Below are 15,831 nucleotides of genomic sequence, written 5' to 3' on the forward strand. Positions count from 1 at the left end.
TGGTGCTCCATGTTGCTACGGCAGCCCCAGCTCTCCGTGACCTTCCAGCTCAGACTCCACTGCAATTTCAAATGCCGGGGACAGGGCATCCGGCCACACGGATCTGCCCAGCTGTGAGTGGGTGGTCCTTGACGCTGATGCCCACCCTGGGTCTGCAAGCTGTGGCTGGGGACTGCTCAGCCATTGCCATCTATGTCTAAGATATGCCTGTTGCCTGTCAACCTGGCCTGGGGCGTTAATTCTCAGAGTGTGGTCCCCGCCCCTCAGCCTTATCTGGGAACTTGTTAGAAATGCATAATTTGGGGCCCCAGCTCAGACTTTCTGATTCAGAAACCCTGGGGCCCAGCAGCGTTTGGCAAGCCCTGCAGGTGATTCTGATGCTGGCTACGGTTTGAGACCCGCTGGTGTGAGGGCAGGGCTGAGTGATTCTTTGAGGTCGGGTGGGCTGGGCGGGGCTAGTCCCCCTCCACCTGTCAGGTAGAGAGGCTTCCTGCTGACACCTGACTCGGTTGCAAGGTTTGTGTTTGACCTTCTAGCCCGAATGAGACGCAAATGACGTGACATTATAATCATGGCGGGACACTTAACTGAGTGCCCACTGTGTGCTAAGCACACTCCATACATTGTCTTCTTTTATCTTCCATACAGCCCCACAAGGCAGGTACCATTCTCATCCCCACTTTTCAGACAGGTTAAATAAGGCTCAGAGAGGTGAAGTAACTTGCCCAAGTTCACATTTGCATAAATGGCAGAAGCAGGAGCTATGTGCTTTGGAGGTCCTAAGCCTTTAGCCGGGATGCTGTGTGTCTGAGTCTGCCACCTTGGGCCAGTCGGTGTCTCACACACGCGTTGCCTTGTGGTAGCCCAACTGTGCCCACAGCCCAGATAATCTATTGCCCTTGACTGCCCCTGACCATTTGTATCAAGGTCTGCTTCTGGGGAACTCTGAGGTACTGCCCAAATCACCGGGGCCCAGGAGCTGCTCGGCAATCCTCCTCCGTCCTCCCTGCCCAGGTTCATGGCTACCAGTGACCTGATGTCAGAGCTGCAGAAGGACTCCATCCAGCTGGATGAGGACAGCGAACGCAAGGTGGTAAAGATGCTTCTCAGGCTTCTGGAGGACAAGAACGGGGAGGTGCAGAACCTGGCGGTCAAGTGGTGAGTGTCGACCCTGGTGGTGATGGGAGGGTCCCTGACCCTTTGGGGTACAGCCTCTGAGAGAAGAATTGCTGAGCATCTGTTGGAGCCCCAGTGGAGCTGGACAGTGACTTGGTGTAGGTTCCCCCAGAAGTACACCCTGTGGCAAGGATTCAGGTATAAGTTTACTAGGAAAGAGATCCCAGGAAACTAGGTGGGGGGGGTAGAGAAGTGAGGCAGGGAAGGAAGAAAAGCAATAAAGCATCAAGCAAGTTTCTCCTGTGGGTGAGTGGAGCTTACCCCTGCTGGGGATCCCTGGCACACAGTGTAGGACATGCACCTTGGAGTGTTCCCACCTGCCAGCTTTCCTTGGTTGAGGGCTGCTCCCGGGGTAGGTGGAGCGTTATGCATTCCTTGGCATCTCCAGCCAGGGAAAGCCCTCAGGCACAGATGCAGGTGTTGGCAGCTGAAAGGTCAGGCTGGCATGCACAGGAGTGGTGGGGGTGAAAGAACGCGGTGGGGGTGGGCGCGTTTGCCATAGGCATCATGAGGTGTCGTTCTGAGACCTTTGCCAGTTACCCCGAGAGCTGAAAAAGCAAGATGGGGTATGTGCAGGGCATGTGTGTGTGTGACGGGGTAAGCAGGGGACTGAGGAATGGCGGGGGTCAACAGAATTGGGGCACTGCCTCTCAAACAGTACTCTGTGGGCTGGATCCAGGTGTTCTGGGTGGGTAGTGAATTTCAACTTGATCCCAAGAGCATAGGAATTCAGTAAAGAGTTTCATGCAGGAACAAGACGTGCTCAGCTTTGTGGTCTGGGAGCATCCCTCTAACGGTGGAATTGAGATCAGGTGGACTGGTTTCCTACTAGCAGAAGCAAAACCCCTTTTTATAACACGTGGTCTGAAATACTCTTTTCTTATCACGAAATGAAATTCATGCATAATAGAATCTGCCTTTACACATGATTACAAAACAGTTTATATAATGCCTTAAACCGGAGCATAAAGGACAAATAGGAGGAACACTGTTGATGGTAAAATAGTATGTGTTTCACTGTGTAAATGCTCAGGCACGTTGACGGTAGACGTGTAATGAAATCGTGAGAAGCCTGCACCTGAGGTCGGCTCGCCAAGGCAGGAAGCAGGTGGAGACAGGTGTGGATGTTGGGGACTCAGCACAGGCAGCATTGATCTTACGAGATTTTCTGAAATGGTGACTGTGTCCCGGTAAAGTTTCCCAGGAAAATAAAGTACAGTCTTCCTTCGAGTTACCTGATAACTACATTTTCGGAAATTTTAGAGTATATTAAAATATTAATATTTTAATATATTAAAATAGTGCAGAAAAGTACTTTGTGTTTATATGTAAAATGAAATTAGGTTTTGGACTCAGATAATTATAGAAAGGCTTTTTACCTGTGTGAATGCCCAGTGGGATGTTAGAAACTCCAGCAGGACATGGAACATGGTTTTGCAATATTGTCTTTCTATCATCCCCGACCTCCCCAACCCAAACCCCCCCATCCCCTCAATAAAAGGCAGAAGTGCCATCTCATTAGTTGTGATGAACATAACTAATAGAAGGCCCCCCCCCAGTAAATATCCAAAACGCCCCTCAGGGCAGAATCACCCCTACTGAGAACCAGTGCTATAGAAGGTAGAGTGGAAAGACCTGTGATTACTTAGAGGAAGACGTCAAGAGTTTGCAAAGTGGTGTGCACTGCGGCCACCTGGGACCCTTGTTTAAACTGTGTGCTCCCCACCCAGGGATTCTAATTCAGGAGTGGGCTGGGGCGGGCAGGTGAGGATGTAGCGCCCGGGAATCTGCATTCTAATGCGCACTGTCATCTGAGAACCACTCTTCTAGGTCAGAGGTTCTCAGCCTTGACTGCATGTTAGAATCACCTGGGGAATTAAAAAAAAAAAAAATCCCCAGCTCCAGGCCACACCTGAAGCCAATTACCTGAGACACTCTGGGGCTGGCATCTGGGTAACCATTTCTTAAAAGGCCCCAGGTGATGGCAATGCCCAGTTAAGGCTGAGAAGCAGTGTGGTGCAGTTTTTAAACGTTCACGTGCGTTCGAATCGCCTGGGGGTTTTGTTGACGCACAGATTCTAGTCCGGTAGCCGTCGGGTAGGACCTGAGCTGCTGCATCTCTGCGTCTCCAGGTAGTGCTGATGATGCTGATCTGTGACCACGCTTGGAGAAGCAAGCCTCTAAGGCAGGTTCTCAAAGTGTGGTCCCTGGACCGTCAGCATCTACTGCGAACTTGCTAGAAATGTAAATTCTCAAGCCCCACCTAGACCCCTTAAGTCTGAAAAGCTGGGGTGGGGCCCAACAATCTGTGTTGTGTGTTTTTGTTTTTGTTTTTGTTTTGGTTACATTGGGTCTTCGTTGCTTCATGTGGGCTTTTTTTCCTAGCTGTGGCGAGCAGGGGCTACTCTTCGTTTGCAGCGCATGAGCTTCTCATTGCAGTAGCTTCTCTTGTTGTGGAGCGCAGGCTCAGTAGTTGTGGCGCATGGGCTTAGTTGCTCTGCGGCATGTGGGATCTTCCCGGACCAGGGCTCGAACCCGTGTCTCCTGCATTGGCAGGTGGATTCTTAACCACTGTGCCACCAGGGAAGTCCCACAATCTGTGTTTTAACAAGTCCTGTAGGGGATTCTGATACACGCGCAAGTTTGAGAGCCCTACTCTTGGGCATTCCTTGGTTTCCAGCTGAGGTTGCTGGGTTCGATGGTTTGGCCATATACTGAGATGTAAAACCCAAGAGGAGATGCAGGTTTGGGAGGTGCCAGGAATGATGTCGGCATACCCAGACGGTACCTTTCTTTCTGGCAAAATAGGAAGTCCCCTGTTGATCTGGGGCCTTTTCCTCAGCACATGTGGCCCCACAGACATGAGGGGATATAAGGGGCAGCCCGACTCGAGCTGAGCCTGGGCTTTTGGACCTCCTCCCTCCCTCCCTCCATACTCAGCCTGGGTCCTCTGGTGGGCAAAGTGAAGGAGTACCAGGTGGAGACCATCGTGGATGCCCTCTGTGCCAACATGCGGTCAGACAAGGAGCAGCTCCGAGACATCGCTGGCATCGGCCTCAAGACCGTCCTGTCGGAGCTTCCCCCTGCAGCCACAGGTACTCAGGTCTTAGGGACTTGGTGCTATTGCTATTTGTCCTAGTTTATGATTGAAGAAGCTGAGGCTCGGTGAGGTGAAAGGACTTACCCAAGGTCAGCCAGCTAATAAGTGGCAGAGAATTCAGACCCAGATCTGTTAAACTTCATGGCTCTGTTTCAGGGATGCTTTTAGCTGCAAGTAGCGAAGTCTAACTAATGGCAGCTTGAAGAAGTAGGGGGTTACTTTTCTCACATAACTCTGAAGGGATCAGCCACTCCATTTTTACAGCCATTCAGAAGCTCATTTAGGACAGGGCTGAAGTCTCTACCCATGTCTCTTGCCCTTTATAAGAAAAGCACGTGTTTCCCCAGAAGACTTTGACCTGTATCTCAATGGCCAGAACATGGTCACCTGGCCTCTCCAAGCAGCAAAGGAGTCTAGGAAAGAAGTGCTTAACTTTTCCCACCTCCCCATTGGAAGGCAAAGGGCAAAGGGGTCAGGTGTGGGGTCAGCCAGCCAGCAGGTCCGCCCTTGGTTCTTTAGCTCCCCAGCTGTCTCCTTTAGTTTGGTCTGACTCTGCGTCAAACCTTGGACCACGCCACCCCTGGCTTCCCTGGTCAGCAGGATTTGAGGGATGTGGGCTCCGGAACACAACCAGAGCAAAGGCCGACCACAGGTGGAGGCCAGCCCTGGGCCTCACCGCACCCACCTTGTGCTCTGTGCAGGCTCTGGCCTGGCCACCAGTGTGTGCCGGAAGATCACAGGCCAGCTTACCAGTGCCATCGCTCAGCAGGAGGACGTGGCTGTGCAGCTGGAAGCCCTGGACATCCTCTCTGACATGCTGAGCAGGTGCGGGAGGCCACCCTGGGCAAGGAGGACAGGGGGACAGGGAGGGTCTCAAATTCACAGAGCCAGCACTTACTGTACGCCAGTCCCTGTGCTAGGGCTCTTTAATCGTACCAGCAGTGTCCCAGGAGAACTCGTTTGTCACCATTTTCTGGGCTCTGAGAGGTGATGTGGCCTGTCTGCAGGCACAGTCAATAAATGGCAGAACCTAGGTGTTGAATTCAGGTCTCTCCATAGCTGGAGCCCACGTGTGTTCATCCTCTCCCTCGGCCCTTCTTTCTCTTTTTTTTCTTCTCTTGGATTAGTATAGCTGGGCCTTGGTTTTAAATTGCACTACACATTTTTAAAGTATTCATTCATAGAGCCTCTCAAGATTTGAGCACCTACTGGAAAAATGTCAGGTGCTGGACTAGTTCTGGGAATATGGAGTTGGCTGGGTCTTGGCGGCCCCTAAGGAAAAGCTCACAGGCACATAAATCTGTGAATGGAGTAAGAACAACAATACGGCTAAAAGCAGGGCCCGTAGGAGCTCAGAGGAGGAGCCCTTAACCCAGCTGGGGGGTGGGGAACCTTCCTAGAGAGGGTCCAGCCAGCTGAGCCTTCAAGGGTGGGCAGGACTTGGCCAGGCATGGGTGAGCATAAGGGGGACCCCGTATGGGGGACCTGCCTTCAGCCCAGAGGGCAAAGACCAGAGAGACATGAGGTCCAGGGGGTTGTGCAAGGCAGTCATGGGGTGTCATGAGGAGGGGCTGGTGTGGAGAGATAAGGGCTGGGAGGGTGGGGCAGTTGACTAAAGATTCTACTGAAAGTGTGAGGGGCTCACGGAGGGGTTCTCGGCAGGCATGAGGAATGCCCTGGGTGTATTTGTGTGTTTTAGACTGATCTTTCTATGTGCAGAGTGCACGGAAGATGGGAGGGGGTTGAATGGGCAGGGAAACTGCTTAGAAGGCTTCTGCAGGCAGGTGAATTCAGGTTGTATTTAGGAGGTGGACTCCACAGTGCTTGGAGTGGATGAGAGGCAAAGACTCAAGGCTGACACCCAGGGGTCTGGCTTTCCTAACTGTGGGCACAGACACAGGGCCACTGGCCGTGTAGGTGCACTCCAGGAGTAATGTCGGGGTGGACGTGATAGTTTCCGTTTGGAACATGTTGAATTTGAGGTGCCTGGGAGGTACCCACTCAACCGAAAACTCCATAGGGCAGGACTGAGGGCCAGAGTCCGTCTTGCTCTCCCGAGTTTCCAGCCCAGGCCCTGTCACATAGTAGGTGAACACATAAATAAATGAAACCCAGGAGAGAGGTCTGGGCTGGACAGAGAGATATGGGAGGGTGAGGTCAATGTGTTGGTGTAGAGTGAGAGAAGAAAAGGTTTCAGGACACATATGGGACAGGAAAAGCACAGGCCTGGTTTGAAGATGGGAAAGAAGCTGCTGCAGGGGGCTGCGTTCTATCTGTGCAGAAATCATGCTCTGGTGTTCCCTCTTGCCTTGAGCCCGGAGCTCAGCTTATCTAAAGGGCATTGGGGAGCCACTGAAGGAGTTAGGCAGAGGCACACTTATTTATTTTTTTATCTGCGGTACGCGGGCCTCTCACTGTTGTGGCCTCTCCCGCTGCGGAGCACAGGTTCCGGACGCGCAGGCTCAGCGGCCATGGCTCACGGGTCCAGCTGCTCCGCGGCATGTGGGATCTTCCCGGACCGGGGCACGAACCCGTGTCCCCTGCATTGGCAGGTGGACTCTAAACCACTGCGCCACCAGGGAAGCCCGAGGCACATTTTCGATCACTCTGGCCTCAGTGATGGGGAGGGTGAGGGTCCTTGGGTTGTCATAGTGGGGGAGGCGGCCAGGCACCCATGGGGAGAGGGGAAGTGCCTGGCCCAGGCTGCCCGCCGGGTGGGCCTCGCACGACACCCCTTCCTTCCGGCTCCCCAGGCTGGGCGCCCCGCTGGGCGCCTTCCACGCCAGCCTCCTGCAGTGTCTGCTGCCGCAGCTGAGCAGTCCGCGCCTGGCCGTGCGCAAGCGGGCCGTTGGGGCGCTCGGCCATCTGGCGGCCGCCTGCAGCACCGACCTCTTCGTCGAGCTTGCGGACCACCTGCTGGACCGGCTGCCCGGCCCACGCGCGCCCGCGAGCCCGGCGGCGATCCGCACCCTGATCCAGTGCCTGGGCAGCGTTGGCCGCCAGGCAGGCCACCGCCTCGGTAAGGGGGCGGGGCCCCACGTGAGGGGGCGGGGCCGACTACGGGGATCCCGGGAGAGGAGCGGGACCTGGGCTGAGGGGGTGGGGCCCGGGTGAGCCACTTCTGGTTAGGGGGCGTGGTTGAGGTGGGGAGGGTCGGTGGCGGTGCTGAAGCGCCTGAAGAGGAAGAGGGCTCGAGAGGCAGCCAGGTGGGCCCTGAGCTCAACCTGCTTCTGAGCCCTACCCAGAGGCTCGTGAGGGTAATTATAAGTCATGCCTCCAAAGGGATGATGTATGTACAATAAACCGCACTACTTAAAGTGTACAATTCAGTGTGTTTTGACCTTTTCGCGCACTTGTGAAACTACCACCGCAATCAAGATGCACAACATTTCCATCACCCCCAAAAGTTTCCTTGTGCCTCTTTACAGTCCATCCACCCTCTGCCCCACCCTAGGCAACCACTGACCTGCTTTCTGTCACCAGAGATGAGTTTTGTAGAAATGGAATCCTGCAATCAGTTTTGAATTTATTCTCAAACACCTTGGAGTTAGTTCGGTCTAGAACAGGGCAGTGTAAGTAGAGTGGCCACGGTCTGCCCTCCCTCCCCTCTGGCTCTCTCACTTCAGGAGACCTTAAAAGCACACATGGAGGCCCCAGCCTACAGTCCATACTCTGTCCACATCCCCCCAGACAGCAGCCACCCTCGGGAGCATGGACCTGGGCAAGAGAACTGCACAGGACCGGACAGGGTTCAGGGTGGGGAAGGGTACGGCTGGAGAGGAGCTAGGGCAGAATCCGTATAAAGCCCCGGGGGCAGTGGGGGGGGGGCCCTCTTGCCTGGTTTGTAAGGGCAGTGCCTGCCTCCCCACTTTCCTTGCCCAGGTCTACAACCTAGCGCAGGAAATAAGGCAAGAACATGAGTAATAGTTTCAACAACAGATGCTACTTACTGAGTGCCTGCTTCGTGCCAGGACCTGGGTGGAGATCTTTATCTGAATCTTACCGTTAATCTTGACAAACTCTCTGGCTGGTAGGCATTGTTATCCCTACTGTGAAGATGAGTGGTCTGAGGTTAAAGAATGTTGCGATGTGCCCAAGGTCCCATAGCTTATAGAGTGCTGAGTCAGGGCTAGAACCCACATCTGCTTGACTTTGAAGCCTCTGAGTAACGTTGCAGTGGCCAGGACTGCAGGTGCAGGTACAGGCTGAATGCTGTGGGCTGGGGGAGCCCTGGAGATGGTCCGGCCTCGCCTCGCCTTGCCTCAGTGACCCACTTGGCCCTGCAGGGACCCATCTGGACCGACTGGTGCCCCTGGTGGAGGAGTTCTGCAACTTGGATGATGATGAGCTTCGGGAGTCCTGCCTCCAGGCATTCGAGGCCTTCCTGAGGAAGTAGGTGCAACAGGGGTGCTGGAGAATGGGGGCCCTGGGGTTTCTTTGAGAAGTTGGTGGGGATGGTGTGGGGGCAGGATGCTGGCCTCAAAGCAGTCAGGTCTCAGGACTCACCACTGGGCCCCATCCCCAACCCTGTCTTGCCTGGGTCCAGCAGAGCCTCCCGCATCCCACCCCACAGGTGCCCCAAGGAGATGGGCCCCCACGTGCCCAGCGTGACCAGCCTCTGCCTCCAGTACATAAAGCACGACCCCAACTATAACTATGACAGTGACGAGGAAGAGGAGCAGATGGAGACAGAGGACAGTGAGTTCAGTGAGCAGGGTGAGTAGCCAACTTGTCCTTGGGCTGGTGGGTGGAAATGGGTGCAGCCTTCCCGGGAATCCCCCAGCCAAAGACAGGGGCCACATCTGGTGCCCCCATCCTGATCCCAGCTCTTCCTCAGGCTCCAGCCCTGCCCTTGGAAATCTGGATCCTCTGTGGTACCCACACTCTCTGATTGCACAGATCACAAGATAGTAGTAATTGCTGTTGTTTATTGAGCATCTCCTGATGTCCTCTGTGCTATTTTCTTTTTAAATATTTATTTGTTTATTTTTGGCTGTGTCAGGTCTTAGTTGCGACACGCGGAATCTTTCATTGTGGCGCTCGGGCTTCTCTCTAGTTGTGGCGCGTGGGCTTAGTTGCCCCACGGCATGTGGGATCTTAGTTCCCCGACCAGGGATCGAATCCACGTCCCCCGCTTTGGAATGTGGATTCTTAACCACTGGACTAGCAGGGAGGTCCTCTGAGTACTCTCTTACTTCATGTTCCTTATAATGACCCTAGGAAACCAGGTATTTATTATCATCCCCATATTTCAGACAAGGAGATTGAGACTTAATGAGAAGAGATTTGCCTGAGATAACACAGCTAGGAAGTGTCGTAGCTGGGACTTGGAGCCATGTTTGCCAGACTCCCCCACCTCGTGCTGCCATCTCTGTACCCTTTTAGTTACGGCTTCCAAGAGCCATTGCTTTAACCCAGCAGAGTGAAGCTCTAGTGGTGGAATGATAGGCACTGACAGGGAGAGATACCTGGATGGGGGATGGACTCAGTGGCTTCTTTTCTTCTGTGCCTGTGGGTCTGTCTGTCACTCAGGGAAGGCCCTGGGCCCTGGAGGCATTGATGGAGGTGAAGGCCTTAGGTCCTGATGGGTACTCAGAGCGAGATGCGGTGGTAGGAGATGAGATTGGACAGGCATTTTGGGCTCAAATGCCCGGCCAAGGAGATTGAGCATTTTCTTGTTAGTAACAGGGAGCTCTGGATGTTTCTTCATGGGTGACATAGGGTGGAGATAACAAGGGTCCATCAGAGGGGACACATCTGCTAAGCTGACAAGACACATCTGGGGGACCATCCATCTGGCCCACTGTGGCTTGTCCAGATGCAGTGCTCTGAGAGTCTGAGTTCTCTGCAGGGCAGTGTGGGTAGGAATATGCTGGCCTTTGAGCCTGTGCCTGGGGGTGTCCCTAGGGAGGACCGTCCCCCTCTGAGCCTCATGTGTGTCTCCCAGATGTATGAGTTGGCTTTGTGGGCCTCATTCATCTCTGCTGTTTCTAGCTCTGTGTCCTCAGGAGAGTCTTCGTCCTCTCTGAGCCTTATATGTATCATCTATAAAAGGGGGCTCAAGACACCTTCATTCCTGAGGCATGGTGAAGACTTGAGCTCTGATCTCTTGGGGGAGCTTGGAGAGTGGAGAGCCACACAAACACAGCTTTTCCTTAATTGTTAGTCCTGCTTGGAAGCTGGAATCAGGACTCTGTCTGGGGCAGGGGAGCAATCACCTTTCCCTTCTGAAATCCCAGTAAATGAAACATCACGCAGCCAGTCCTGAAACCAAAGGTTGGGTCTTGTGCCCCAAATGGATTCCCTAAATCCTCACTGGAAGCTTGGGAGTCAGTTTTTCCCTGGTGTAGTCAATACAACCAAGAGTCTGGAGGCAGCGGGAGGACCCTGGCCTACCTCCAGCTGGCTCCCTGCTTGACGCCACCCCTAGCACAGGGCAGGTGTTCCTTAACGGGTGGTGACCATGGAAAGGTGAGGCCCTGGCAGAGCCCTCCTCACTGCCCCCTCACTTCTGACCCCTCCATCCTGGGAGACCGCCCTGGGTGGTGCGCAGGGCTCCATGGGTGTCTGGTTCCCGCCCCAGAGAGCGAGGACGAGTACAGTGACGATGATGACATGAGCTGGAAGGTGCGCCGGGCAGCGGCCAAGTGCCTGGCGGCCCTGATCAGCTCTCGGCCCGACCTGCTGACCAACTTCCACTGCACCCTGGCGCCCGTGCTCATCCACCGCTTCAGGGAACGCGAGGAGAACGTCAAGGCCGACGTGTTTGGGGCTTACATCGTGCTGCTGCGGCAGACGCGGCCCCCGAAGGGATGGCTGGAGGCTGTGGAGGAGCCCACCCAGGCGGGCAGCAACCTCCAGATGCTGCGAGGACAGGTGTGCCTGCCCGCCCCTCCCCCTGCCCCTCCCTCCTGCTCACCACCCTTCGCTCCTCCATCCCCCCACCCTCCCACCGCCCCCCATCCCTCCACCCACTGGACTGTGCGTACCGAACACCTGCTGTGTGCCCGGCCCTGTGTATGAAGTGGCGGGGCACAACAGGGGGCAAGACAGATGAAGTCCCTGCCCCTGGACCACACAGTCTCGGGCAGATAGCCAACAGCACGAGTAGGGTTCCAGGCCACAGCAAGGGGGTTCAGTTTTATTCTAAGAGGGTAGATGCCACGGGAGGGGAATTATGGGATCCCACTCACATTTGAAAAGGCTCACTCTGGCTGCTGTGTGGGGAATGGATTGTAACGGGCTGGAGGCCGCTGCAGCTGTGCAGGTGAAAGGGCTTGGTGCCTTGGGCAGGGGGCAGGGGGACAGGTGGGCGGACTTGAGAGATAGTTTTGGGGTTTGCAGATGGATGTGAAAGCAAGAGGCAGGGAGGTGTCATGTGAGTTCGGGGCTCTGGCTAAAAATAGTGCAGTCCCTGACATGGTGGAGGGTGGAGCGGGGGCATGTCTAGAGTTCTGTTCTGGACATTTATGTTCGAAGCCCTCGTTGGATGCCGGAGTAGAGGTGTCTGGCCGGCAGTCGGCACACAAGTCTCGTGTCAGAGATGTAGATCTAGGAGTCATTGCTTCAGGGGAATCCTCAACTCGGAAGTGGATGAGCTCACTGGGGAGGGAATCTAGCTGGAGGAGGGAAGGGGGCCCCAGTGCTTCACTCTCACCAAGTGTAGGAGTGAGAACCACACTGCCCGGTGACCTTGAGCAAGTTACTTCAACTCTGTGCCTGTTTCCGATCTGTCAGCTGGGCACAGGACTAGTACCCACCTCAGAAGGTGAGTGTGGAATCAGGTGCCTGGTACAGAGCAAGTGATGGGAAGCTTGGGGTGGAATGATCCTCTCCACGCTGGGGGTCCTCCATGGGCAGGTGCCCGGGCCGAGTCCCCCAGTAGTGGGTGGGGTGTGGAGGTTCCCGGGTGGTCACTGACCTCCCCCCTCCATCCACAGGTGCCTCTTGTGATTAAGGCCCTGCAGAGGCAGCTTAAAGATCGGAGTGTCAGGGCCCGCCAGGGTTGCTTCAGCCTCCTCACCGAGCTGGCAGGCGTCCTCCCGGGCAGCCTGGCAGAGCACATGCCCGTGCTGGTAGCAGGTAGGATGGACTGGAACCCAGTGTCTGCTGTTCTGGGCTTCTTCCTGAACCCAGACCCCAGCCCCCAATCCCTGAGAGTGCCCCTGTTCAGCAACCTACAGTGGCTCCCCACTGCCAGCAGTGAAAACAGGGCCGGGGTGCAGGCCCCATGTTCTGTTTTTAAATAGGTTTCCTGGCCTGTGTCCTCAGCCCTGGCCCTGGCCAAGCCCTGACCTCATAGAATCTGCTGCATGAGATCCCAGGTGCCTGGGTCCAGCTCAGACGCCTGAGGGTACTCCACCCCTGCATCCAGGGAGGGCTGAGTTGGGTCAGGGTCTGTGGCCTGGTAACCTTGCCTCCCACCCCCCCACCCCCAGGCATCATCTTCTCGCTGGCGGACCGCTCCAGCTCCTCCACCATCCGGATGGATGCCTTGGCTTTCCTGCAGGGGCTGCTGGGCACAGAGCCAGCTGAGGCCTTCCACCCCCAGCTGCCCGCGCTCCTGCCACCTGTGATGGCCTGCGTGGCTGACCCTTTCTACAAGATCGCAGCCGAGGCCCTGCTGGTGCTCCAGGAGCTGGTGAGGGCCCTGTGGCCGCTGGACGGGCCTCGGATGCTGGACCCCGAGCCCTACATTGGAGAGATGTCTGCGGCCACCCTGGCACGGCTTCGTGCCACCGACCTGGACCAGGAGGTGAAGGAGCGGGCCATCTCCTGCATGGGCCACCTCGTGGGCCACCTGGGTGACCGGCTCGGGGATAACCTGGAGCCGTCACTCTTGCTTCTCCTGGACCGCCTGCGGAATGAGATCACCCGGCTCTCTGCCGTCAAGGCGCTGACACTGGTGGCCGTGTCCCCACTCCGGATCGACCTGCAGCCCATACTAGCCGAGGCGCTGCCCATTCTGGCCTCGTTCCTGCGGAAGAACCAGCGGGCGCTGCGGCTGGCCACACTGGCCGCCCTGGCCGCCCTGGCCCAGAGTCAGGGCCTCGGCCTCCCGCCATCTGCCGTGCGAGCCGTGCTGGCCGAGCTGCCCTCCCTTGTCAGTGAGAACGACATGCACGTGGCCCAGCTGGCTGTGGACTTCCTCGCCACCGTGACCCGCGCCCAGCCAGACTCGTTGGCCGAGGTCAGCGGCCCTGTGCTGGCAGAGCTGCTGCGTTTGCTGCGCTCGCCCCTCCTGCCGGCAGGTGTGCTAGCGGCCGCCGAAGGCTTCCTACAGGCCCTGGTGGGGACCCGGCCGCCGTGCGTGGACTACGCCGAGCTCGTTGGCCTGCTCACGGCGCCCGTTTACGAGCAGGTGGCGGACGGCGGGCCCGGCCTGCACAAGCAGGTGTTCCACTCGCTGGCTCGGTGCGTGGCGGCCCTCGCGGTGGCCTGTCCCCAGGAGGTGGCGGGCACAGTCAACCGCCTGGTCTCCGATGCCAGGTCGCCCAGCTCGAGCCCAGGGGTCAAGGTCCTGGCGTTCCTGTCGCTGGCCGAGGTGGGCCAGGTGGCCGGGCCAGGCCCCCAGCGGGAGCTGAAGGCGGTGCTCCTGGAAGCCTTGGGCTCGCCCAGCGAGGACGTGAGGGCAGCTGCCTCCTACGCGCTGGGCCGCGTGGGCGCGGGGAACCTGCCTGACTTCCTGCCCTTCCTGCTGGGGCAGATGGAGGCCGAGCCCCGGCGGCGGTACCTGCTGCTACACTCGCTCCGGGAGGCCCTGGGGGCCGCCCAGCCCGACAGCCTGAAGCCCTACGCCGAGGACATCTGGGCCCTGCTGTTCCAGCGCTGTGAGGGCGCCGAGGAGGGCACCCGAGGGGTGGTGGCCGAGTGCCTCGGGAAGCTGGTCCTTGTGAACCCTCCTTTCCTCCTGCCGCGGTTCCGGAAGCAACTTGCTGCAGGTAGGGGCACAGGGGTGGGCAAAGGCAGCCCAGATCGGAGGTGGGCAGAGGTCCACATAGGGTGAACTTGTTCAGGTAGTCAGGCCTGAGAGTCACAGTGTTGACAAGGTTCAAGGCAGAGGAACCATTAAAAACAGTGTTTCCTGAGATTTAAAGGCCTCTTCCTGTGGGACCCTCTGGGATGGAGGGGACAGAATCCTTGATGTGTCCCTCCAACAAATAAACTTTTCACAGTGCCACTTGTTGTGGACAGCAGCCTTGTGCTCCAGGTGAGGGTTAGTAAAGGCAGTTCTCTGAGGGGCCAGAAACGGCAGCCTGCAGAATGCAGCTGTGTCGGGCTAGCATGAGGCAGGAGCAAATGTAAACGTGGGCTAGGATTGGATGCCAGGCCCCCGGGGTGAGGAGAGGGCCAGGGAAGGGGTGAGGAAGGCAGGTCTTACGTTCTGGGGTTAGGGCGCGTCAGGGTGTTCTGCAGCTCAGGGGGGAAGAAAGCGGGCAGGTGGACTGTGGGCTCTTAGGCAGGTGAAAGCCCCTGAGGGCGAAAGGCCTCCAGGCCTTGAGCTAGTCCCCTGTTCCCCGTAGGGTCAGTGCTGTGTTAGTTGACATAATGCAGCCAAAGTGCTTGGTATAGTGGGTGGTACCTAATTAGTACTGCTAGTATCCACTGTCGTTGCTGTGTCAGTGATTCCAGTTAAGCCCTTCCTGGGTTGCTGGTATACAAGCAGCAGCTCTGGGCCCTCACCGCTGTGTGGGCAGGACAACCACGTTGAGGACCTCACCTGTTAACGCTGCACAGGGCTCTTCGCGAGGAACCTTGGGAGGCAAGAGTCTTGGGATGAGGGGCAGCCCTGCCTTTTCTAAGCTCAGATTTGTTTAGACCTCGTGCCCGCTGTTGAACCAGCTAACTAGTCACATTGCCTATTTACTGCTGGCTGCTGGGATGCTTAGAGCCGAATCAGCGGCCTGCTTCTAGCAAGTTCATAGGACTTTCTAGTTGCCTCTCGCTGCATGCCCCTCACTCTGGTTTCCATCTCACTTTGTCCTTGGCCTCGTTTTTCTTAATTCAGTTAATTCTCTTCTATGTGTATTACCTTTATCACCCACCCTGAATCTTCTTAGGAGCCAGTCAGGATGGAAAGAGAAAAGGAAAAAACTACAAGTCTGAAGTCAGTAACTCACTCACTCATACCCTAGCATCAAATTGTAAACTTTCTGCTGAGTCTTGAACTGCAGTCTTGGATGGAAACAGCCTTAACCCATTCAGTGCTGTGTGCCGGAGGGGTGGAAGCTGCCAATTAATCTCCTTCACCCTAATGGGAAGTGTACTCCCTTCCCTTTCTGCAGCTTCTCTACTCAGAAAGCAAGCAGAAAAGCAAAATTAAGTGAGTTCAGCCTGCTTGAAGCATAACTGCTCCCTCCTTGGAGAAGCCTACAGAGAGGGCGCGGAAGCAGCTGGTGAATTCTGGACCTGCTGGGTGACGTTAGACGTGAATTTAACCATTCCAGTCTCTCCTCATGTGTAAAATGGAGATTAAGAAGAATTTTTATTAATTATTGTTACTAATATTATATGATTTTTTTTTTTTTTTTTTTTTTGTGGTACGCGGGCCTCTC

General features: G+C 56.1%; 1 protein-coding gene across 1 annotated transcript in view; it reads left to right on the plus strand.

Moving 5' to 3' along the window:
- Positions 1-15,831, plus strand: part of CAND2 (cullin associated and neddylation dissociated 2 (putative)) — a 28,564-nt gene that overhangs the window by 4,082 nt on the left and 8,651 nt on the right. The window contains exons 2-10 of the mRNA XM_029242681.1: positions 1,015-1,158; positions 4,117-4,271; positions 4,978-5,101; positions 7,030-7,295; positions 8,563-8,668; positions 8,850-8,992; positions 10,860-11,152; positions 12,217-12,358; positions 12,715-14,217. Of these exons, the coding sequence (XP_029098514.1) occupies positions 1,015-1,158; positions 4,117-4,271; positions 4,978-5,101; positions 7,030-7,295; positions 8,563-8,668; positions 8,850-8,992; positions 10,860-11,152; positions 12,217-12,358; positions 12,715-14,217 (2,876 nt within the window). The remainder of the gene's footprint in view (positions 1-1,014; positions 1,159-4,116; positions 4,272-4,977; positions 5,102-7,029; positions 7,296-8,562; positions 8,669-8,849; positions 8,993-10,859; positions 11,153-12,216; positions 12,359-12,714; positions 14,218-15,831) is intronic.

The sequence above is a fragment of the Monodon monoceros genome, unplaced genomic scaffold (genome assembly GCF_005190385.1).
Source record: "Monodon monoceros isolate NGI ecotype Baffin Bay Population unplaced genomic scaffold, NGI_Narwhal_1 Super_Scaffold_3, whole genome shotgun sequence".
Classification (NCBI taxonomy): Eukaryota; Metazoa; Chordata; class Mammalia; order Artiodactyla; family Monodontidae; genus Monodon; species Monodon monoceros.